This window comes from Durio zibethinus, chromosome 23, assembly GCF_047325235.1.
Source record: "Durio zibethinus cultivar Kanyao isolate XHJ-2024 chromosome 23, ASM4732523v1, whole genome shotgun sequence".
NCBI lineage: Eukaryota > Viridiplantae > Streptophyta > Magnoliopsida > Malvales > Malvaceae > Durio > Durio zibethinus.
Window position 1 is genome coordinate 2,160,153 of NC_143184.1, and position 24,288 is coordinate 2,184,440.

Consider the following 24,288-nt stretch of genomic DNA (forward strand, 5'->3'; position numbering starts at 1 on the left):
TCGACAGCTATCCCATAACGGCGTAAACGCTAGAACAGAAGACAAATCTTTGTCCAACAAAGCCTCACCCATGACATCACGAAGACGTCCACGTGGCAGACACTCCAGACATTTCGCTGGAAAGGAACACTCGAAAGATCTGGAACTGAGCTGAGAGGAAGATTTTTAAGTTGTAATAATACAATAATCAGGTTTTTGGCTTTGCACTGCAACTATAAAAGGCGAAATCTAACCCATTTTCACTCTCAGATTAAAGTGAATTTAGTCCAAACAAAATCTGATTTCATGAGACAGAACACGAGAACTTACTGCAAACTTCTTGCCTTTGGGTTGGAGGATAGATTAGAGCCGAGAACTGAGTTAGTTGGAGTTGCGGAACCGTTTGGGTTGATTTTTTCTTTGTTTTTGATCAAATAAACTCTAAGCAATCTTTCTCGTCTCTTCTCTATTTGCTTTTCTAAAATGATAATGTTTTTGACTTTTTTGTTTGAAGTAGGTTAAAATGTCTGGATGAACTTGTCATGACTTGGGAAACTGTTCCTTAGAAAATGGGATTTTTTTTTTTTTTAGTTTTCTGTAATTTATGTTGTTTTACCCTTAGGCCGAAGTATACATATGCAGATATTTCCTGTTTCAATTATAGCTTTGAAATGTTGAGGATAGTTTATAGTATGATGTAAATTTCATTCAAGTGATATAAGTACGTCTTTGACTCTTTGTTCATGTGATAGATTTTTCAGTGGCTACCGATTTGCCCTTCTTTGCCGTTTGTGACAGTTTCCATGCTTTTCTATCTTCAGGGTTATCCGGTGATTTTGCTTTTGTTAGCCCTGGTTGTCCTGTGAGCAACCTATCACACCAAATTCTGAAGAAATATCAGGCGTCAGTTGCTTTGATAAAGTCTGTTGAAAATGATGCCTGTCTACAGATACGTGGATTCGAATCCTCACCACAGAAACCAAGCGCCTTTCCCTCAACATTATTTCCCTGGTATTGAGGCTGTTCCGCCTCACTTGAAGGTGGATTCATCTAAACCTGCCATGATGTATGAATCTTGGCCTCGTAGCAGCAATTATGGGTACTCTGTTCCGTGTCATGATTGCTGCAATCTTGGCAACTTCCCTGGTTACTATAGTTTCAGGCCTCCTTACCCTCATTTTGCACCACCACCAACATTTCACCATTATCCAAATTATCCTACATTTCCTGAAGGTTACCCTGTTTATTATTATGTCCCTCCTCCACACTATTCAAATGAACAGCGTAGATATGAATATGACAAGGATGCACACACAAACTGCCATTACTGTGGGTGTCCTAGTCATCCTTACAACCAGAAAAATGATAGAAGTTTAAAGATTGAAGAGCAGGAGCCTGATGCTGAGAAAAAGGAAGGTGATCCAGTGGTTCCAATTCAACCAAGAAGTTATCCATATCCAATTGTGTGGATTCCACCTGAGTATATGAAAAATAAGGAATATGGGAAACGTAATGATCAGCCAGAGGTGAGTGACTGGGAAAAGGCACCTTGACATGTGAAGCCTTCCAAAAGCTTGAAGCCTATTGAACAGCAGCCAAAAGTTTGGAATGGCCGGTTTCCACTTGACATGAATGGTTTGAAATCTTTGATACAGGGTGAAGGGGAGAAAAAATCACAAAACCAACAGAATGAAGACAAAATGATGCAATTTCCATTCCCTATCTTTTGGGTGCCTGTTGATGGGAAACAAGAAGAGAATGAAAATCAAGATAAAAGTAAGATGATAACTGCTTCAGATCATTCTAACCAAGCCCCAGTCAGTTTTGAGTTTATTCCAGTACAAACTTCTGTTCATGATGTTGAAATGGACAGACGTCAATCAAACAAAGAGATTTCTCATAATGAGAATGCTTCTGAGACAATGGGGAAAACTGCTAATCCAAAATTTGTTCCCGTAAAACAAATGGAGGTGCACAGGAAGGACAAGTCTGAAGGGACTGAAAAGAGAGGGAGAGATATAAGTGTGAAGCGCATTGAAGACACTGCAAAAAATGAACTTGGTGGGACCACAGCAAAAAGAAAATCGCTGTCACCTCCAAAAACATCCAAGTTGCCTCCTGTTTGTCTGAGAGTTGATCCCCTGCCAAAGAAAAGAAATGGTAATGGCAGTTCAAGGTCTCCTAGCCCTCCTAAAGGAGAAGCAGAAAACACATTGACAAAGGCGTCCACTGCACCAGGGTTGAAAGAAGATTTTACCGTAAATACACAAAATCTGAATGGTAGCCTTGATAAAGTAGAACCTGGAGGACAGGAGAGAAAAAATATTCAGGTGATGGAAGAAAGATCCACGGAGAACAAGGCTGGAGAATGTATTGGAGCAAATCATGCTCAAGTGTTAGGAAACTTACCTATTGACTTCCAAGAACTGTCTGGGAAACCAACTATAGGAAGAACTGAAAATGATAGTCATGAAAGTAAAACAGAAGAGGGCAAAGATGCAAGCTCTGAGGAAGTTATGGGAGTTGAGAAGGCAGCTGACACAATTAAAGCTACTAATCCAGATGAATCAGCTTGTGGTCAAAGCATTGCAGAAATAAAAAGGACGGAAGCAGCGAAGCTCATCCAGTCTGCCTACCGAGGATTTGAGGTGAGAAAATGGGAACCATTGAAAAAATTGAAGCTAATAGCTAAAGCCCGTGAGCAAGTGAATGAGGTCAAAAATCATATTCAAGCTCTTGAGTCGTCGTCTGATCTAAGCAAAGATGATAGGCAGAGACTGTTGATTGGAGACACAATAATGAGTCTTATCTTGAAACTGGATACTATTCAGGTATTTATACGACTGGTTAACTTCATGCTGAAAACTTGTATTACTCATATGCATTATCTGCTACATTTATTTTATTGTAGATGAGCCATGCGGTATGTTATATTTCTTGGGCACGTAGCAATATATATATACACAGTATGTTATATTTCTTGGGCACATAGCTATATATATATATTATCTGCTACCTGCTATTATGTACCTCATATTATGTATCAATAATAGATTTTGATCTGTTATTAGTAATTCATTAATTATTAAAACATACAAAGTATTCATAAATGCCAATATATGGGAGCTACTGATAAAGATTGCTTATCATTTTGAGATATGCTTACTCAATCTAGGTTTATGTTCCTGATTTTCAGGGTTTGCACTCAAGTGTGAGAGAAGCAAGGAAATTATTGGTAAGGGAGCTTGCGACTCTGCAACAAAAGCTTGACTCTCTATCAAGCAAGTGGGCCGAAGAAAAGGCTAGGGAGTTGGCTACTGCTGAATCTGCAGATCGCCCTATGGTTGATGCTTGTAGAAAAGCTAGCATAGAAAAGGAGAGTAAAAAGGTATCAGCAGTTTGCATAGGCTCTTTTGAGGATGCTAATGAAGAAGGAAACGATATCAAAGAGCGACATCAGGAATATATTTCACGTATGGCGGATGAGGAAACTACAGAGCCTGTCAACGTCGACCAAGCCTTGGATGAAAAAATAGAGAATGAAACAACAGAAGTGACCTGTGATTTTGAGTGTCACACATCACCAATAATCCAAGATAGAGATGTGTCTCCCAACGTTGAGCATTGTACAAACCTGTCATCAGTTCCAGAGCAAATGTCCAGTGCTGATGAGGTCATGGAAGTAAATGATCTAACAAGAGAGGGAAAACCTGGGGTGGTTGAAGTGAATGATCTGATTCTTGTGAATAATAACAGAATAGAAGATAAGCTCGGGTCATTGCCAAAGGAAGTGACTGACCAAGTGGATGTTGTTTGTGAACTGGAGAAAGAGATCGGAAACAACAATAGTGAGAAAGAGTCCAATATGCCAATCAATACAGCTTTACCAGCTGAAGTGGAGAATTTGAGGTGCACCGAGAAAGACCAAGAGATTGATGTCGGAAGAATTGCCGTTTGGAATAATTGATGAAGAACCTGCCATTTCGGGATTTGAGAAGCGTGAAACGCATGAAACAGGGGAAAGTAAAACATTGTCTTCAAATCAAGGTTGTTTTACCGAACATCAAGCAGATGAGCAATTATTAGAGGCAACATCAGGCATCCGTGTAAATGTTCAGAACCAGAATGAATTCAACAAGGATCCTGAACTTGAAGTGGAGGTGGAGCAAACACAAGGAAAAGAGGTAAACAATGACAGCAAATTTGAATCTGTTTTAAAACCAGAGAAAGTTCCCTCGACAGTGGGTGAAGAAAACAATGACAAAGTGCATGAGGAAGAGGATAATCGTGGTGTTACACCTGAAGCAATAATTACAATAATACAGAAGTAATAGATAACAATCAATAATAAAAAATGCAGAAAAAATAAAACACATCAAGATTTACGTGAAAAATCTTTCAGTATAAAGGAAAAAAATCACGGACTTTCAGAAAAATTTTCACTATCAAATAATAGGTATGCGAAATTTTTCTCTAACTAAAATTAGAGTTAACCAACAATTAGAGAAATAATCGGAGAAATCTCATCAAATAAGTGATTCAACAAATACACCTTGAATTTATTTTTAAAGAGCTTTAAATTTGATTTTCACTGTTTAAAATGTAAAATTTTGAATCATAAATCTTCTGATAAGATTTCAATTCAATCGAATTACGAATCAATTTTCGTTTAATCAACTCTCTTTTCTTTTTTTTTCTTTGTTTTTCTTAGTTTTTTTTTTATTCTCTACTTGATTTTCAACACAAACTTAAAATAATTTCACCTCTATTTTATTAAATAACTAAAGTTTTGTATAAAATAAAAGATCAAGGTCTATGATCTTTACTTGATCTAAAATTACTTACATGAGATTGGACCCATTTTCCTAACACATGGGGCGATACCTTCTGATCACGAGGCCTCTTCAGAATCAGTAGCTGGAAACGTTGCAACCCAAGAAAAGGAAGTGCTGTTTGAGGAGAAGAAAGAACCGCAACAGCCAGTAGAAACTGAAGAGAAAGAAGAAATTAAGCTGGAGACTGAGAAGTCCAGGAACAAGAATGCATGAATAGTGAGGACATAACAACTAACATGCCTCCTGAGACTGCGAAGGAGAGGGTTCTCGTTGAGACAGATGCTTATTCAGAACCAAATATAGAGAAAGATTTGTTACCTGCACCTCCTGCTGGAAGCCAGATGCCTAATGATGAGCATGACTTAGCTAAGATTGGAGGGGAAAACAAGCTAATTGAAGAGTACAAGAAATTGAGGGAGATGATGGAGAAACTCATGGAAGCTGGAAAAGATCAACTTACAGTTATATCCAACCTAACTGGAAGAGTGAAAGAGCCGGAGGAAAAGGTGTCAAGGAACAAAAAGTTGAGCAAACCACGGTACAGAAAAGCAAGATATGCACCGTCTTATTCCATGCATGTGAGAGCCCGAGGGAGGGCCGCTGAAGTTGCAATGTGAGACCTTTGGACTTGTCCTCTCCATAAATCTGATATCTGGATGCTATGTCAAGTAGGATTGAGTTGCATTGTATCAGAATGAGTATGATGGTGTGCTTATATGATGAAATCAATAATATGGTTGAACATTTTTTCCCTTTTCTTTTGGAATAAAAAAAACTTATTGTGAATTAATATTTGTTGATTTTGTTGAGAATTTTTTTGTATGGCATCTTCTTTTTTCTCTGTCAAAGACATGTTTAGATTAAAAGGCAAAATTCTTTTTGCATTAAACATTTTACCTTTTAAACAAACTGAAAATACAGGAAACACTAGACACTGGCCAAGGCGCCAGGCCAACGAACTACGCAAACACAATATTACAGTTTACACTTACAAATAACCGACTTTAACTAACTTTCCCTCTAATTCCATGGCCGTTTCCTTTCCTCGACTCGATCTCTATATTTGTCGGGGTATTCTCAGCGGCGACACCCTTACCTTCAATATCCCATTCTCGGAAACCTCCCATATTGTTTCCTTTCTTGATCAAATCCTAAACGCAGGAAACGAAAAGAAAACAAGAAAATGAGAAAGAAAGATTGAAAAAGAGAAGAGCGAGGCTGCGATGGAGAACAGTTAGGTGTTGGAGATAACCTTAATATCCTGGCAAGGAATTAAGGAACCATCCGGTAAACTCCGCCACATGCAAACCTACGCCCTCGCTTGGATCGGTTCATCCGTCAAGCTCCTTACTTGCGTTGATCGTGTCGGCGGCGAAAACCCTACCTGGAATGACAAATTCCTATTCAAGTTTTCATCAGATTTTCATTCCAGTGAAACGTCCAGCGTATCAGTTGAAATCTTCGACGTCGCTGTCCTCCGCGATATCCTCCTTGGCACGGTCCGGTTGCTCGTCAGTAATTTTCTTCGATCTGGTTTTGCCTTCAACGCTGTAAATACTCCTCCTTCCAATGCAGTTGAAGTCCACCGACCTTCCAATAGGTTCCACGGGGGATCTCAACGTTGGTGTTGTTAAGAAAATGGGGTCAGTCATGTAAATGATTTTGGATCAAGTAAAGGTTATGGGCCCTAATCTTTCATTTTACACAAAGTCCTAGCTACTTAATAAAATAGAGGTGAAATTGTTTTAAGTGTGTGTCGAAAATCAAGTAGAGAAAGAAGAAAAACTAAGAAAAGCAGAGAGAAAAAAGAAAAGGGAGAGTTGGTTGAACAGAAGTCGATCCATGGTCCGATTGAGTTGAAACCTTGTCAAGAGGTTTATGATTCAGAGTTCTATATTCTGAATGGTGAAGATCGGGTTTAAAGCTCTCTAGGAACAAATCCATTGTGTATTTGTTGAGTCAGTTATTTGATGAGATTTCTCCAATTGTTTCTCTAGTTGTTAATTAGTTTTAGTTTTAGCTAGAGCTAAAACTAGAACTCTAGTTTTAGAAGATCGGGTTTAAAGCTCTCTAGGAACAAATTCATGGTGTATTTGTTGAGTCGCTTATTTGGTGAGATTTCTCCAATTGTTTCTCTAGTTGTTGATTAGCTCTAATTTTAGCTAGAGAAGAACTTTATATACCTATTATTTGATAGTGAAGATTTTTCTGGTGATCCGTGATTTTTTTCCTCTACACTGGAGGGTTTTTCACATAAATCTTGGTGTGCTTTATTTTTCCTACGTTTTTTTATTATTGATTGTTGTCTATTGCTTCTATATTATTATGATTATTGCTTCAGGTGCAATAAATGGTATCAGAGCGAGGGTTATTTTGAGACATCGATACAGAAGCAACCCAGGATAGAAGTAAATTATGTTTGAGATCATGGAGAGTGATGCAGGTTCCATGATAAAATTGACGGCATCAAATTATTCAATTTGAAAACTTATGATGGAGGATCATCTATACTACAAAGCTTTGTATGAGCCAGTATTGGGTGATTCGGCTAAACTAGCAGATATAAAAGATGAAAGCTGAAAGAAGCTAGGTAGAAAGACGTTGGTTACAATCAAAAAATTGGTTGATATCAACGTGTTCCATCATGTAGCGCAGGAGTTAGATGCTCACATTGTTTGAAAAAAATTGGCAGCATTGTATAAGAGAAAAATATGTATGAATAAAGTTATGCTTGTTAAAAAGCTTGTAACTTTACAGTACAGGGATGGACGATCTGTTACAAAGCACTTGAGTGATTTTTAAGATATATTTAATCGGATGACTACTATGGAGCTTAAGATAGATGATGAAATGAATGCGTTATTTCTTTTGAGTTCATTGTTAGACAGCTGAAATACTCTAGTTGTGACTGTTCTTAATTCAGCTCTTGATTATAAAGTGACATTGGAGATGATAAAGGACAGTATGCTTAATGAAGAAGCAAGACGAAAAGATGTAGATCTTGGGAATCAAGCTTTGGTCACAGAGAATAGAGGTAGAAACATCGACAGAGGTTAAGACTCAAAAGATCGTGGTAAGTTTAAACATAGATCCAAGTCTAGAGGTAAAGTGAAATGTTTTTATTGTGGTAAGGCAGGTCATATAAAATGAAACTGTAAAATCTTAAAGCAAAAGCGAAAAAATGAAAAAGGTAAGAGTTCAGATAATGGTAATGTTGCAGCAATGAATTTAGATAGTGATTCAATTACTTTGATTTGTACACATGGTGATTGTAATCTGTTAATGATCTCGGTATTGAATGGATAGTTGACATAAGAGCGACGTATCATTGTGTTCCTAAGATAAAGTTGTTTTCAACTTACAAAGTAAGAGACTTTGATTGTACTAAGATGAGAAACAAGAATGTGTCGTAGATTATTGGGATTGGTGATATTGTTGTACAAACTAGTATAAGCTACATGTTAACTTTGAGGGATGTCAGACACATTTCAGATATGAGAATGCACTTACTTGCTATTAATGTCTTTGATGAGGAGAGATATGAAAGTCGATAAAAGAATGGACAGTGAAAGCTTCTCAGAGGATCTATGGTAGTTGTAAAGAAAAAACTATGCTGCACAATGTATAAAACATAGATGCAATTAAATGATAATCAGGTAAATACCGTTGAAAATGATGCTTCAGCAAACTTGTGGCACAGGAGGCTGGCACACATGAGTGAAAAAAGGTTACAAGTTTTGACAAGACAGTCTCTCATTCCCTTGATCAAAGGTATGTCTCTCGATTCATGTAATTATTGTTGTTTGTTTGATAAGCATCATAGAGTTTCTTTTCGTAAAAGTTCTCAGAGAAAAGAAAATATATTGAAATTAATTTATTCTAACGTATGTGGTCCCATTGAGGTTGAGTCATTAAGTGGTAGTAGATATTTTGTTACTTTTATTGATGATGCTTCACGTAAGACTTGGGTGTATATATTGAAATACAAAAGTCAGGTACTGCAGTATTTTTAAAAATTTTATGTCATGGTTGAAAGGATAACAGGGTTACCCTTGAGTATATTCGAACTGATAATGGTGGGAAATACACATCTAAAGGCTTTGAAGAGTATTGCTCAAAGCATGGGATTAGGCATGAGAGGATAGAACCAGAAACACCGCAGCATAATGGTATAGCTGAAAGAATGAATCGCACCATTGTGAAAAAAGTCAGATGTATGTTGAGGATGGCAAAATTATCAAAGTCATTCTGGGATGAAGCAGTCAACACGGCTTATTATTTACTTAACAGATCACCATCAGTTTCTTTGGGCTTTGACATTCCAAAAATAGTGTGGACAGGGAAAGATACTTCATACTCTCACTTGAAAGTTTTTGGGTGTAAAGCATTCATACATGTGTTGAAAGAACAGAGGTCAAAGCTTGACAGTAAAACTATACAGTGTGTGTTTGTAAGATATGGTGATGAGAAATTTGGCTATAGGGTATGAGATCCAGTAAAGAGAAAGACAGTCAAAAGCAGAGATGTGATCTTTCATGAAAAAAAAACCATAGCAGACCTTGAGAAAAATGAGAAGACTACATGGGTTACTATTGAGTATGATGTTTCAACACCGATAGAGATTTCACAGGAAAGAGCCACAGATAGTGGAAACGAACAAGAAACAGAACTTGAGAATATGAATGAGCCAGCTACAATTGATGATGAGCCAGATGCAATTAGTTTTGAGCAGAGAGAGCAATCTTCTCTTCCTGAAAGTGTTGAACAGAGGGAGCTACCTTTGGCATCAAATGATGTAGAGTCTCAGCCCAGGAGATTTACTAGAGAGCGTAAGTTATCTACCAGGTATCCAAGTTCAGATTTTATTTTAATTACCAGTGAAGGGGATCCAGAAAGCTTTCAAGATGTATAGGCTACTCCGGATAGAAAGCACTGATTAAAAGTAATGAAAGAAGAGATTGAATCATTACAAAAGAATGGTACTTATGATCTTGTTAAACTTTCAACAAGAAAGAGGCCATTAAAGAATAAATAGGTGTTCAAGTTGAAAAAAGATGGTGACAAACTAGTGAAGTATAAAGCTCGATTGGTAGTAAAAGGTTTTTCTCAGAAACCAAGCATCGATTTTGATGAGATTTTTGCTCTAGTAGTAAAGATAAGTTCTATTCGAGTGGTACTGGGATTAGCAGCTAGTTTGAATCTTGAGCTTGAGTAACTTGATGATAAAACTGTATTTTTGCATGATGATTTACAGGAAGACATTTATATGAATCAGTCTGAGGGTTTTGAAGTAAAAGAGAAAGAGCACTTAGTTTGCAAATTGAAAAAAAACTTGTATAGTTTGAAACAAGCTTCGCGACAGTGGTACAAGAAGTTTGATTCTTTTATGATGAGTCTTAGCTTTAAAAGACCAGCAGCGGATTCTTGTGTGTATGTTAAACAATTTTTTAATGGTAACTTCATTATCCTATTATTATATGTTGATGATAAGTTGATTGTAGGACAATATGCTAGTATGGTTTATAGGTTGAAAGAATAATTATCTAAGTCTTTTGATATGAAGGATTTAGGTCAAACAAAACAGATTCTTAGTATGGACATTATCCGAGATAGGAGAGCTGAAAAGTTATGGTTATCACAGGAAAAGTATGTTAAACGAGTGCTTGATAGATTCAACATACAACATGCTAAATCAGTTAGTAGTCCATTTGTCAACCATTTTCATCTAAGTAAAAAATCTTGTCCAGTGTCTAAAAAAGAGTAACTAGCTATGTCTAGTATTTCTTATTCTTCTATGGTCGATTCTTTAATGTATCTTATGATTTGTACAAAGCCTGACATTGCTCATGCAGTTGGTGTAGTGAGCATATTTCTTTCTAATCCAAAAAAGGTTTACTAAGAAGCAGTTAAATGAATTTTTAGATATTTGAGGGGTACCTCAAAAATGTGCTTGACTTATGGAGTTTCACAACCAGTTCTAAAAGGGTTTACTGATGCTGACATGACAGGCGATCTTGATGGTAAGAAATCTATTTCAGGGTATTTGTTCACTTTTACAGAAAGAGTTGTATCTTGACAATCTAAATTTCAGAAATATGTTACTTTGTCAACTACAGAGGCTGAGTATATTGCAGCAATCGAAGCATGTAAAGAAATGATTTGGATGAAACGTTTTTTTCTTGAATTGGGGTTGAATCAAAAAGAGTATGTGATATTTTGTGATAACTTAAGTGCTTTAGATTTGAGTAAAAATACCATGTACCATACTAAAATAAAGCACGTTGATGTTAGATATCATTGATTATGTTCAGTGATTGAAGAACAGCAGATACTATTGAAGAAAGTCCATATTGATAAGAATGTAACAGATATGTTGACTAAGATAATTTTTAGAAAAAAGCTTGAGCTTTGCAGTAACTTGGTCGGAATGAGTTTTCTGGCCAAAATAAGTTCCAAATGAAACTGCTATGGTGATGAATCTCCTCCTAATAGGGTTGAAGGGGGAGATTGTTAGGAAAATAGGGTCCAACCTCATGTAAGTAGTTTTGGACCAAGTAAAGGCCATGAGCTTTGATCTTTCATTTTACACAAAGCCCTAGCTACTTAATAAAATAGAGGTGGGGTTGTTTTAAGTGTGTGTCGAAAACCAAGTAGAGAAAAAAGAAAAGCTAGAAAAAACAGAGAGAAAAAAAAAAAGAGTTGGTTGAACGGAAGTCGATCCGTGGTCCAATTGAGTTAGAACCTTGTCAGAAGGTTTATGATTCAGAGTTCTATATTCTGAACGGTGAAGATCAGGTTTGAAACTCTCTAGGAACAAATCCATGATGTATTTGTTGAGTCACTTATTTGGTAAGATTTCTCAAATTGTTTCTCTAGTTATTGATTAGCTCTAGTTTTAGCTAAAAAATAATTTTGTATACCTATTATTTGATAGTGAAGATTTGTTTGATGGTCCGTGATTTTTTTTCTCTACATTGAAGGGTTTTTTACGTAAATTTTGGTGTGTTTTATTTTTTTTACATTTTTTATTATTGATTATTGTCTATTACTTCTGTATTGTTGTGATTATTGCTTCAGACGCAACAGGTGTTACAGTTCTTGACGGTGCTGATGTCCCGGCCATGACCGGCGTCTCCGCTATCGGTTTCCGTGATCTAATCGGCGAGAGCATTCATCCAAAGACATACCGGAGCATGAAGAAATCAAAGTCTACACTCCCTATATCTCGCAAGAATTTGTTTCGTGATTCTGATGATCAATCGGACGATTGTGATTCGACGACTTCGTCATCATCATCGACAAGAACTGCTTTAAAGGAGTGGAAAGGGATAATTCGGGAATTGGAGAGAACGAATCATGTAAGGTCTTCATTAGACAGTGGAGGATTGTTTTGCGGATTGGGGTTGTCGCCTATGAAAGCTGCTTGTCTCAGCCCCTTCATGTTCAGTCAAAGCTTTGATGAAGGGAAACTAGTGAATGGACGGTCAAGATTCACTTGATAAGATTGATAAAAGAAAAATTCAATCACGTATGTTTTGATTAGTAATGTTTCAAAAGTGTTTGTTTCGTCAGTATGTTTTACTAGGTCGTCGGTCTGTCTTGTGGTTCTTCAGTACACATTCAAAGGAAGAGAGGATTTGTGGTGTATACACTATAGACCACCCATGAATTCAAAAAGGTGAGTGGTTGTGCTTTCGCCATTTGGAGCAATTGGGCCATTGGCAATGGCCCGAAACAGAGAAATAAAAATGAGTTATCTATTTCTGCATGTAAAATTTGACTTCCGAGTCACGAGTTTGGTAGGGTAGTAGCTTGGGGATGGGAGGGTCAGCAATCAACTAACAAGTTAAGCTGCCAAATTTAAGCTGGGCTTGACAAATCTTGATGCTTGTAGCCCATAGTTGAGTACTGTAGTGACAACTGCTAATAAGTCCAAATAGGTGAACACATGGGTTGGGATGAGTGCTGAGAACTCGCTCATTGGACATGAAAATATCAGACATATTGAGACTTGGAACGCCAGGATCCCCAGCGCCAGCAGGCTAGCCGCTTGGCCGCATTCAGGTTAGAGCTTTCCCACGTCGAGGTAAAATGAGGCCCCAAAGCCCTTTTTTTTTCTTTTTTAAGTTCTCATCTCAAGGTAATTCTGTTCATCTGAGTGTTGATAGCAATAGGGTTATCCCTCAGCACTCCGCAGCGCAAGTATGTTGCAGTTTGCACCAATAACAAGAAGGGTAACAAAGCAGGCGTCAAATAGTGGGCGGCTAGTAAATAAACAAATGACGCTTTATGAACTTTAGTAAAAAGCTGGAACATGAGTGGTAAATGGCACAAGTGACAAAGCAAAGAAGGTGACCATAGACAGAGAGCAAGCTGGCATTAACAAGGTCGCAAAAGGACCTAAACCCTGTAGGCTGTAACCAAACCAGCTCTGAGTACGACGTCGGGTTCTTCAATTTTTTACTGATTCGAGTCTGCTAAATAGTTGTAATTGCAGTCGTTTTAAATAGAGCGGATTAATGAAGGCTCTGACAGACCAATCAAATATCGAAAAGGAGTTCATTTATTGGACTGTGAGAGGCAGAAGCAGTCTTTGGAAAATTTTTTTTCTCTCTTATCATAGTATCTGATCCGCGGGAACTGACACTACGGCTCTTCGTCTCTGTCCCTTAGAAATCTCCGGATTTTGCGCCGATCCTCCTGTTTTCCCCTGTTTCGTGTCTTTTACCGACGATGATGCTGAATGCTGATGTCTCCCTTCTGTCATCAGTCATCAACATTATCGTTTTCTTGACTTCTCCAACATTTTTACTTAACCATGATGTAATGTAAGTAACTTCTCTTGCTACCATTTTTATAACCTTCATTGCTGCATTAATTCGATTACAACTCGTTTATTCGTTTATTTATAAAAAAAAAAAAAAAAAAACACTTGGAGCAAGTTTTGGACTTGATTAACTACAATTCTTTTGTTTTTAGGCGTAGAAAAATATAGAAAGAAGAAAAAATAAAAAAATTTATTAATCAAATGTTTACGTTATAAAGTAAAAAATTAATTATAAATTTTATAATTAAATCAATATTTTTTTTTTTACCTCTTTTCATTTTTTTATCAAATAAAACTTTTGTTAAAAATTATAATTTAAAGATTATTCTCGATTACACTTTTATTGAAAAAAAAGTAATTTTTTTTTTATTTAAAAGAGAACACTAGGGCTTCAACTTAAGATTGTTCTGTTTTTATATACGTTTGTACTATTGAATTATTTTTCATCCATTAACATATAAAAATCTATTATCAAACCTTCTTAATTAATTACTTTTTAATCTTTTATTGGTTGTGCATGATTTAGATTTTTTTAATTATAATTTAAATATAAAAAAAATAAGTTACAAATATTAAATTTTTATTTTTATTTTTTAAAATAATTTTACACAAAATTGAATAAAACTTTAAATTTATAATAATTTAATTATTTACTCTATAATTCTTGATGCAAATGTTTTGCACTCGGAAATGGAATTGCTACTGGTCATCTGGGCCATAAAGGACGATAGTAGCATAAAATTATGAATGGTTTCATTTGCAAAGGATATTATGCTGGGAAATTAAAAAACAAAAACACGCACACATACAAGAAAGATCATGAATTGACAATATAATCTTAAAACCATGAGCACTGATGTTGAATCAATGGTTTGATATGAAAGGTTATAATGTTACGCGGAGACAAAAGAGCACACAACAAATTATTCCGTACGTCAATGAATGGTTTCAACATGATAATTTTATAATGTTAGTGTACGGATTCACAGAAGATAGGTAAAAGAGTTAAAAATTTTTTTTTTTTTTTAATTTTTATATGTAAAAAGTAATAGATGTTAATATTTTAATTTTAAATTTATTAATTTTTATTTTAAAAAAAAATTATATAATTTAATTTTTTAATTTTTATCTTTTATTATATTACTTTCAATAGACAATAATTTTTCTATCGTGGGTGATAAAATGGGTATCTCATCTCATAAAAATCAAAAGCAAAATGAAAAGGATCTCCCGATAGATCAACTAATTCTTATTGCTACCATATTTCTCAATTCCTATGATTATTTGTGGATCATCATTGTCGGCAAGGGGCAAGGGACTCGGATAACAATGGAATTTATGTCATTTTAGTGCCAATCTCACGAGGCAGGGCTTATCTAGCCATGACTGTTTGGTTAAATTGGATATATATTGATATCAATTACCTTTAACCAATTTTGATTTATGTGATTATGTGTTTATTAACCAGATAAGTAGCAGCATCCTACTCAAAAATGATGGACAGTTATGGAGGATCTATCTTCTCATTTTCATATATTTCATGCATCATTAGCTTTTACATCAACCTTGTAATTTAGCAAGCAAGCTCTCCGAAATCTCACCGATCTAGGAACAACATGAACCATCTACTTCTTTTTAATTTATAAGACCACCATTATGGTCAATTAAGAGAGTAAATGGGTATTCTACTCAACATTGGTCATCTGAAAGGAAGCCAATTTGTCCCACCACATGTTCAATTATGGATTTCTACGCTTGTAAGCGAAGGAAAATTATTGATCATTCGTTTAAGCATATTACTAGTAATATTTTCCCTCTGCTTTAACTTTAGTTCAAGAATTAGCGACCTGACTTGTTTTCTTCCTTTTCATGATCTTCTCGTTGAAACACACTCCATTTGTGACCGAACAAATCATGTCACAAGATTACAACCAAACCCAACATAATGCCTTTAAAAACAAAACAAAAAAAAAAATAATGGTTGTATATATTTTGTATGTATTCATTAATATGCTGATTTCTTTATCAAAGATGTGCATTTTTTCGAAAGACCCCACAAATTCTACCCACCAATGGGCAGTGGCATTTGGTTCTGCCTGTACGCCCCTTCTGAGAAACCTGCTAAGCACACGACAAATTTTCCACATTTCTGACCTCTTCCCATGTAGCCCTCCCAGTTTTAAAGTCAAATCAAAGACGATTAATTAGCATTTAGAGAGGTACCCACTGCCCCAATTTGCATGACAATGAGTTAGTTTGTAATAATAATTCTCTTTGAGCTTATTACATGTTTGTGGTGCCATTTTTCTCTCTATCTGATCAGTCTCCGCCTCCACTATCTTGCTATGATTGTACCTTCTCCCATCATGTTTTTGGTGTCTGGTGGACATAGCCAACTTAATTAAAAAGTTGTCCTACCAGGTGTCAAGTCAGCAGCTCAGCTCCAATCCAAATCCATATCAATACAAATCCATGATTTTGAAACTTAAAATATATAGCACTTTTAGTTTGACTTGTAGTTTTTTTTTTTTTTTTTCACTCCAAATTCATCGATCAATTGTAAGCAAACCAACTCCATTATTGCTTATTAACCCACCCAAAAAAAATTATTGCATGTTATTAAGTAAACAACCGTTTAATGATCATATATTAAGAATTTAAAATTAACATCTTATTCATAAAAAGATTAAAATAAGAGTTACCTACCTACCTTCACCGTTATAAATTTCTTTCATTTTTTAATTAAAAATAAATGGATTGTTTTAATTTCAGAGCATAAAATGTTATAAATTATTAGTATTATATATTTTTTATTTGATTATATTAAAATAAACCATTAATAAAATCCGAACTGATAATCATTTTATGTATGAAAAGAACTTTACATCCCGCTAACTGGATCGACCGTGCCAGTTAGTATTAAAAACATCTCTTTCAATGTTCGGTTAACACGTATTTCTGTCATCCTGTCCATGGTTCTCGTTTCAAATGGGATTTCCTCAACAAAATCTACGTAAGACAATATGCAGACAATTTAATTAACTTATTTACTTTTTTAAATATTATAATAAATTATAAACAGTGAGAATTGACTTCAAATTTATTTGGATGAATCATAAAATTAAAATAATAATAAAAATTATTATAATTATAATTAAAAATTTTTTACAATTATGATTAAAAAAATAAAATTTAATAAAAATTTTGTACTAAATAAATTTAATTAGAGTTAACATTTATGTTTAATTGATAATACAATAAATTTAATCGCATCGAAATGATGGTAAAATCCAAATAAACATTTAATGTGTATTGAGATGGCTCAATTGGAGAGAGCTGGAGTAGTGGTGTTGACAATTTCAAGCAATGATGATAATGGTTTGGTTTAAATTTTAGTTAATTTAAATTTTTATACACTATATAATATTATTAATTTAAAATTTTGATATGAATTTAATAAAATTTGTTTAAAAATTAATTCAAATTGAATTATATTAAATTGATTAAGTTTTTAAATTTTAAATTTTATTTTTTTATATATTATTTTAATATAATTTTTATTATATTTAAATAAATTTAGATATAAAATAATTATTTTTATTTTATAAAAATAATATATATAAACTAATAAAAAATATATAATTTAATTTATTTTTTTCATTTTTAATCCAAATTTAATGTATATATTTAATATTCAAATAAAATTCAAACAAAATTTTAAAAAAAATCAAAGCAAACAAAATATTATAATTGTAAATTAATTTTACATTTTTTCTATTTTTTTTCCTCACCCATACCACCAACCCTTTTCAAATTTCTCTTTACTACTACTACAGCTTAGTCACGAATCTCGCATTAAAAATAGATGTGAATGATTTCGTGTCCTTTCACTCTCCGTTTAAATACTAGTAATATTTTATTATCCTTTTTTTCGGTTTCACGTATCTTTATTTGCCTCAAAATTTACTATAATTTTTTCTTAAAATTGAGATAATCTTAAGTTTTCATCCTTAATTTAACTCACAAATTTTTTTTAATTTATATTTTACTTTTACAACGTTATTAAAATAATAAAGAAATAGTCCATGAAGATGTAAAAAGAACATAAAATAAGTATTAAGTTCAATTAAATTAGAAGCAATTATAAGTTCTAATAATGTTTTATACTCTACCAAATTTTAAACTCTTTGTATTAACCATAAAGGTTTAACTTAATAGTTATTACTCCTCCTTATGACAGATAAAGCTTACCGTTAGAGTCTTTCATTCCCTTGAATTTTCTCAAATCTTAAAAAATTATATCATTATTTAATTTTATGTAATGATTAATCACGTAATCAAAATAAAAAAAACATAATTTAATTTATTCATATAATTATTTTAAATAAAAATATCTAATAATTTTAAATTTTAATAAATATATATTTTTAATTTACTCTTAAATTTTTTATTTTATTATATGATTAAAAAAATATTAAATATTTAAATTCTTTCGAATTTATAATTTATAATTGATAACTTCAATAATATATTAACTAATCTAGAAAAAAATCAATTATATATAATCATTTTTTTATCTTTCGTGTTGTGATATTCTTTGTGAAAAAAAGCGTACGTCAGAGAAAAAAAAAATTAATGCACGAGTGGTATGTTTAATGGTTTTTATATCCCTACACGTATTTGCTTTGCACTGAAATGGAAATATCTTTCCGACTTTACATAAATAAATAAATAAAATATTAAATATATTTTTTTTTAATTTTTGAAGTGGATTTCTAAAAAAGGGGTCCTTCCTTAATATATATAATCGCAAATGCCAAATGACACTCAGGATCGCATATCCTCGGGCATATGTTCCATTAAATAAATAAATAAATAAAAAATTAGACTATAAAGTTATAATTTTTTTATGCAATAAAGTCATAGTGTTAATATCAGCATTGGCCATTAAAGACTATTAATTAAATGTCTTTTTTTTTCTTAAATCACAGTATAAAATATTTATAAATAAGTGTACTTGGACTTACTTACTGACGTATGAGATTTCTTTTTTTTTTTTTTAGAAGAAAGGGATTTTTTTTAATGTTATAACCACACAAATCATTGTTGCATAACTTTGTTACATTAATTTAGAATTCATTTTGATTAAGCAAATTTGAATTTTGCGACTTAATTATTGATGGTCAAAATATTAGTGGCCAGAGTTTCTGACTTATCGTGACTTCGTGTTACTCGTGTCTCTTTCACTGTCTTTGTGACATTAAGCTTTAGCCTTTTTTTTTTCAAATTTTTTTTTAATGCGATTGAGGTAAAAATAAAATTAAAATAATAAAAAAATCTCTGAATAATATTATTTTATTCAAATAATTTTGTATATTTTATTATATTAAAATAAATTATTAATCCTTATTTTGCATCCAAATAAAATTTTAACCCTTAATTTATATCAACAAAAATTTTGGGTACAGAAAAATATCTAAAAATCTTGGGTGTTACTTGTTCTTTTATGAAATTGTAAATATAAAAAAATCATAATCATATAACAAATAACTTAATCAAACTAACAAATCACTCAATAAAACAGTTAGTAACTGAATAAATTCAATTTAAAATTAACTTAAATCCGTATATAATGAGATTTAAACTTGAAATAAATAATTTCTCTCATCTTTCCTACTAATTAATTGTTTGTAGTGTTTAGCCTTAATGGATAAGGAAGTATGGTGATAGATGAAAGCAAATTAGAGAATTTTTAGAAAAAGAAAAAGAAATTTAAAAGGCTCATTGGCTATGGTGCCATGCCACCAATAAACCAAAAGGAAAGCCAGAACAATGGACAGTTCCTTCACTGTTAAAAGCAAAACAAGAGAAGAAAAAAGACAGGTTAACCCATGTGGAATGATATTTTTGGGCTAACTTGTTTTGGTTAGTAAAGTATATATGCCTACATTGAAGAAAACCCAAACAGAAAACTGATGAAGAAGATGAAAGAATAGGGATGTTCATTGGGGAATATACAAGTAAAAATTGCCCAGAAAAGAATTAAAAATAAAGTAAAAAAAATAGGGTTTGATGAGTAAGACAGCATTATAATTTTCTTTTTGATTTGTGGGAAAATCCCAATATATACGTTCTTTGGAATTTTTTTTTCTCTCATTAAAATCAACCTCTTGCTTGAAAAACACCTCAAAGTCTCAGACTTTCATTCCCTTCCTACCCATCCCACACTCATTTCGTGTCAATTTTTATACAAAAATATCCAAAAGACAAAAAAAAAAAAAAAAAAAAAAAGGTGAAAATCAAAGTCCACGCGCGCATACGCGCTCTATCTCTTTCTATAGTCTAAAGTCTAAACACAAAAAGAAAAACCGCCTTCTCTTCACTCCATACCTGTCGTTTTTTGTTTATATAAAAAAAGAAACAGTAAACAAAAAAACTCTCCCTTCTCTGTCTCTCTCTCTTTACCATTATCTTCTCTAAAATGGGTTTTGCTTAGGAATTGGTTATCAGCCAAATCTGGAGTAACCCATTTCACTGTTCTCTGCTATTTGAAGGAAAAAAAAAGAGAAAATTTTATATATTGTTCCCGTTTCATCTTCTTTAAATGCTTCCGTTGAGAATGGGTTACTCTTATATTTCACTGCGAGCAGCTGTTTTTTCCCTGTCTGAACTTTTTTTCCTTGCTCAGCTTCCTTTGGTTTGTGTTAAAGCTTGAAACTTTGTCCGAATCTACCAACACCCATTGGTCAGTTACCCTGGAACCAGTTTTATTACAGGTATGCGACCATTTTTTGGGAGAAAATTTTCATCTTTTTTGTATTGATCCGTTTGCCTGTCTGTAATCTAATGATGTTTTGATTTTGTTGGTGATGTTTATTGCTTTTTTAGTTATGTGGGTTTTTTTATGTTTTGATGTTTGATTGATAGGTAAGGATTGCCTAATCCTTCTCTTCTTTTACCTAACATTATTTTATTTGTTCTAAAAACACTTTAGGGTTTTTATTCTTTTTTTTTTTGGGGTTGCTAAATTCATGAAAGATTGTTTTATTTTTTAAGTGGAAAGGAACACAACTCGTTTTGGATCAAATACTCTTGCTCTAGTAAGAAATCTGGCTAAAAAAGTGTCTCCTTTTTATATCATTTCGATGTTGTTCTCTATAAATACTTTTCTCCTTTTTAAGTAACAAATCAGTGATTCACATTTTTCTCTTTTGCTTCTTTATATATTTAATGATAAGATTTTAAAATTTTAAAATTTATTTTGATTAATTTTCCTGTTTTTGATATTATCTTTCTCTTGGAAATCAATTTTCTAGCTTTATCTGCTTATGGGCAAATTTGATTTAATTGTTGGCTGATTTGTTTCCTTAATCTTATTGCATCTTCTTCTAAGTATGTATTTTTCTTACATAGATTATTAGATGTCCTAATTTGATGTTTTCCGCCTCATCTAAGGTTGCTTGGTTGTGTGAACTTGATACAATATCCTTAACAGGCATGCATGTAATCACAGATATCTAAAAATATTTTTGTTCTTTATTGAATTGTTCTTTTCTTATTTCTCAAGATTCAAGTTATGGGTTTCTTTTTTGTTCTTTCATGTTATGATACTTGGAAATATCCTTTTGCAAAGGAAAACAGGCTATGCAGGCTTTGCATTCATTTTAAAGGGGCATGCTCTATTCAATTATTGGTAATTAGTTTTTTGCTGTTGAATGGGAGAATCTGTTTTTGTTGGGAGATCAAATTAGTTTTCTATAATGATTTTGTCTCATTTTAATCGACTTTTTTTTTCATCATTTATTTAAATTTGTTGTCCTAATAATCTGAGGGGTTTCGAGTGTGTACGGTCAGTTGATCCTAATAACATGATAGGCACATTAATTAGCACAATGTGCATTCAACACCTTCTGATTTTTCTCCTAAATTTTGTACCACTCTTCATACTAAGGCATAGATAAATTATTTGCCATGCATTTCCCATACCTATTTGTAATATATCTTCATGCCCTTTGACTTGTACTTGGATTTTGGACAAGGCCTAGGTTTTTCATATTCCTTAATGATTTATGGCATTATGAGGTGATAGGTACCCATCTCATCATTGTTTTCCTATTTGGCCTATTTCGTAAAGAAATTTATTCTTTTTTTCTTTTTTAAATTATCAGGATTTTCTTGATCAGCTCTTAATCATGGAGGGAGAGACTTCTTGGATCAGCCATTGCATTGATGACATGTCTAAAGACATTGGTGACGTTGATTCATTCTCAGAACTTGGTGACGAAGGTAATAGAGGAACAACTTCGGTTTCTGTGGACTTAATTCTACCTGATGACTTATTGGAACGTATCTTGGCTTATCTCCCCATTGCTAGCATTTTCAGAGCTGGTTCTGTGTGTAGAAGATGGCATGAGATTGTCAGTTCCAAAAGGTTCCTATGGAACTTTTCGCATGTCCTATCACAAAAGCCTTGGTATTTTATGTTTACAAGTTCTGATGATCCGGTTGGTTATGCTTATGACCCAATACTTCGAAAGTGGTATTGCATTGAACTGCCCTGCATTCAGACTTCCAACTGGTTCATTGCTTCATCATGTGGCTTGGTTTGTTTCATGGACAATGACAGTAGAAGCGAGTTGCATATCTGCAACCCAATCACCAAAAATTGCAAGAAGCTTGAGGACCCCCCTGGTCTGAAATTCTCTGATTATAGTGCACTGTCTATCTCAGTGAACAGGACATCCCACAATTATACTATATCTATTGTGAAGTCTAAACAAGTTCCTGGAAATTTTTTTCAATGGGACCTTTCAATTCATATTTATGATTCAGAAACAATGATGTGGGCAACCTCCTTGACTGAGGTTTTGACAGGATGGAGAGGTGGAGATGAAAGTGTGATCTGTGATGGGGTTTTATACTTTCTGATTTACTCAACTGGGGGTGGCACGCCAGAAAATCGGCATGGCCTAGTTACATATAATCTTTCTAGCCGATCATCCCCATTGATAAGGAGTTTTATTCCAGTACCGGGCTTTCTTACCTGTGGCCGTCTGATGAACCTAAAGGAAAAGCTGGTAATGGTGGGAGGAATTGGGAAGCAAGATCGGCCTGATATAATTAAGGGCATTGGTATCTGGGTTCTTGATGGGAGGACTTGGGTAGAGGTTGCTCGCATGCCCCACAAGTTTTTCCAAGGATTTGGTGAGTTGGATGATGTTTTTGCTAGTAGTGGTACTGATAATCTCATATATATCCAAAGCTATGGTGCACCAGCTCTTCTTGTTTTTGACATGAACCAGAAACAATGGAAATGGTCACTGAAGTGTCCGGTGTCAAAGAAATTCCCCCTTCAGCTGTTCACCGGTTTTTGCTTTGAACCAAGACTTGAAATTTCTCCTTAATTTTTTTCTTATTGGATTTGAGGGTGTCATTGATCAATTTGTCCCAAATTCCCACTTTTCCTTTTTTTTCAATGGCTTTTATTTTAAGTTATTGTGATATTTCCGTTCCACAAAAAAAAAAATGTACACAGAATGTACCATCAAGTAAAGCTGCTTATTTATGAAAATGGAAAGTATTAGTAATTCTTTAGCGTTGGCATATACTGCATAAAGAAATACAAGTTTAATTTTCTTAATTGCGGAGTCCTTAAACTATCAAGCTGGAGGTTGCTTCAAACTTCCCTACACTTTAAGAGTTAAGTTGCTGAATCTTTCATTATGTTGGGTGCTTTCACGAAAGACAAACACTAAAGAGTAAAGCCTTGCTGAACTCTTTAGGTAGCATCTTGCCAAGCTTATCTGGCAGTGTTCAGCATCACGCCTCTTGGGGCAATTTCATTATCAACGGGCCAGAAATCTCTCATACTCCGAGGCAAATTTTGGGGATGGTTGGTCTCTTGTTCCTTTCCTTGGTTTGGTATGTATGGCCATCCCCAAATCGATATCTGGAGATTGATAACTTTCTCTGTCTCAGACAAAGACTTTCCTTTCATCTTTGGAGTCAGAACTCAGAGATGGGTTCCCATGCCAATGAGTTCAAACATTTTCTCCTTCCTGCTGCTCTGCTTCTGCATTTCCATCACCTCAAATTAGGTTGTCCATGATGGGATTGGTTAGGCCTAGGATTCTAGACTTAGGACCACACATTTTGTCAAGCTGGGAATGCCATTTTTTTTCTGCCAGCATGAAATTTACAGAAAACTTTAACACTCTCTGCCTATTGACCTGTATCATAGTTTGAGAAACCAATGGCAAAGTGTTGTATTATTAACTCTGCTTCATTGTTTCCTACACATTTAACTAACACTGGTTTAATTAAATGCTTATGATAACTCTTGATTGTTTTACGGGGAAAAACCATCTAGTTTTCTAGTTGCCACAAATACTATTATTTCTTGATACAATTGGATAAAGTAATTTGAACATCGAACCTTCATCTAATTTGCACTAAAGCAGTTGTAATAATCACTAGGCAAAGTTTTAGACTGGTGTCTTTTAACCGCAGCCTTAAGTCAAGTGGGCAAAGGATGAAATTGAATGATAGCTCGAGTTTCTTTTTGGTGTGTGGCACCCAGTGGCCAGTGCCATTATAATTCAGTGGGGTAATATCATAGGGCTAGAAGATTAACATGTCATGCGGGCC

The 24,288-nt window shown here is 33.9% G+C and overlaps 3 protein-coding genes and 1 pseudogene across 4 annotated transcripts; all 4 read left to right on the forward strand.

Annotated features, from left to right (window-relative positions):
* The first annotated feature begins 256 nt into the window (after positions 1 to 256).
* LOC111313028 (BAG family molecular chaperone regulator 6-like) lies at positions 257 to 5,553 on the forward strand. The gene is given in 7 exon segments (XM_089752307.1): positions 257 to 386; positions 801 to 2,810; positions 3,176 to 3,918; positions 3,920 to 4,273; positions 4,859 to 5,005; positions 5,077 to 5,113; positions 5,177 to 5,553. Coding segments are annotated over 6 exon segments (3,435 nt in total). The 5' UTR covers positions 257 to 386; positions 801 to 911; the 3' UTR covers positions 5,432 to 5,553.
* A 356-nt stretch (positions 5,554 to 5,909) lies between these two features.
* On the forward strand, positions 5,910 to 6,532 carry LOC111313029 (uncharacterized; annotated as a pseudogene).
* A 3,839-nt stretch (positions 6,533 to 10,371) lies between these two features.
* LOC149512087 (uncharacterized) lies at positions 10,372 to 12,450 on the forward strand. Its single transcript, XM_089752192.1, has 2 exons — positions 10,372 to 10,509; positions 11,795 to 12,450. Exons 1-2 carry the CDS (start codon positions 10,372 to 10,374, stop codon positions 12,311 to 12,313), a joined length of 657 nt encoding a protein of 218 aa, XP_089608318.1. The 3' UTR covers positions 12,314 to 12,450.
* A 7,431-nt stretch (positions 12,451 to 19,881) lies between these two features.
* Positions 19,882 to 23,244, forward strand: LOC111313913 (F-box/kelch-repeat protein At3g61590-like). Of its 2 annotated transcripts, none has more exons than XM_022914786.2 (2): positions 19,882 to 20,417; positions 21,810 to 23,244. In XM_022914786.2, the coding sequence occupies exon 2, from the start codon at positions 21,834 to 21,836 to the stop codon at positions 23,043 to 23,045; it is 1,212 nt and encodes a 403-aa protein (XP_022770521.2). In that variant the 5' UTR covers positions 19,882 to 20,417; positions 21,810 to 21,833; the 3' UTR covers positions 23,046 to 23,244. The 2 variants fall into 2 exon arrangements, with proteins under 2 accessions (XP_022770521.2, XP_022770520.2); XM_022914785.2 differs by lacking the exon at positions 19,882 to 20,417 and adding an exon at positions 20,857 to 21,334.
* Positions 23,245 to 24,288: the final 1,044 nt, after the last annotated feature.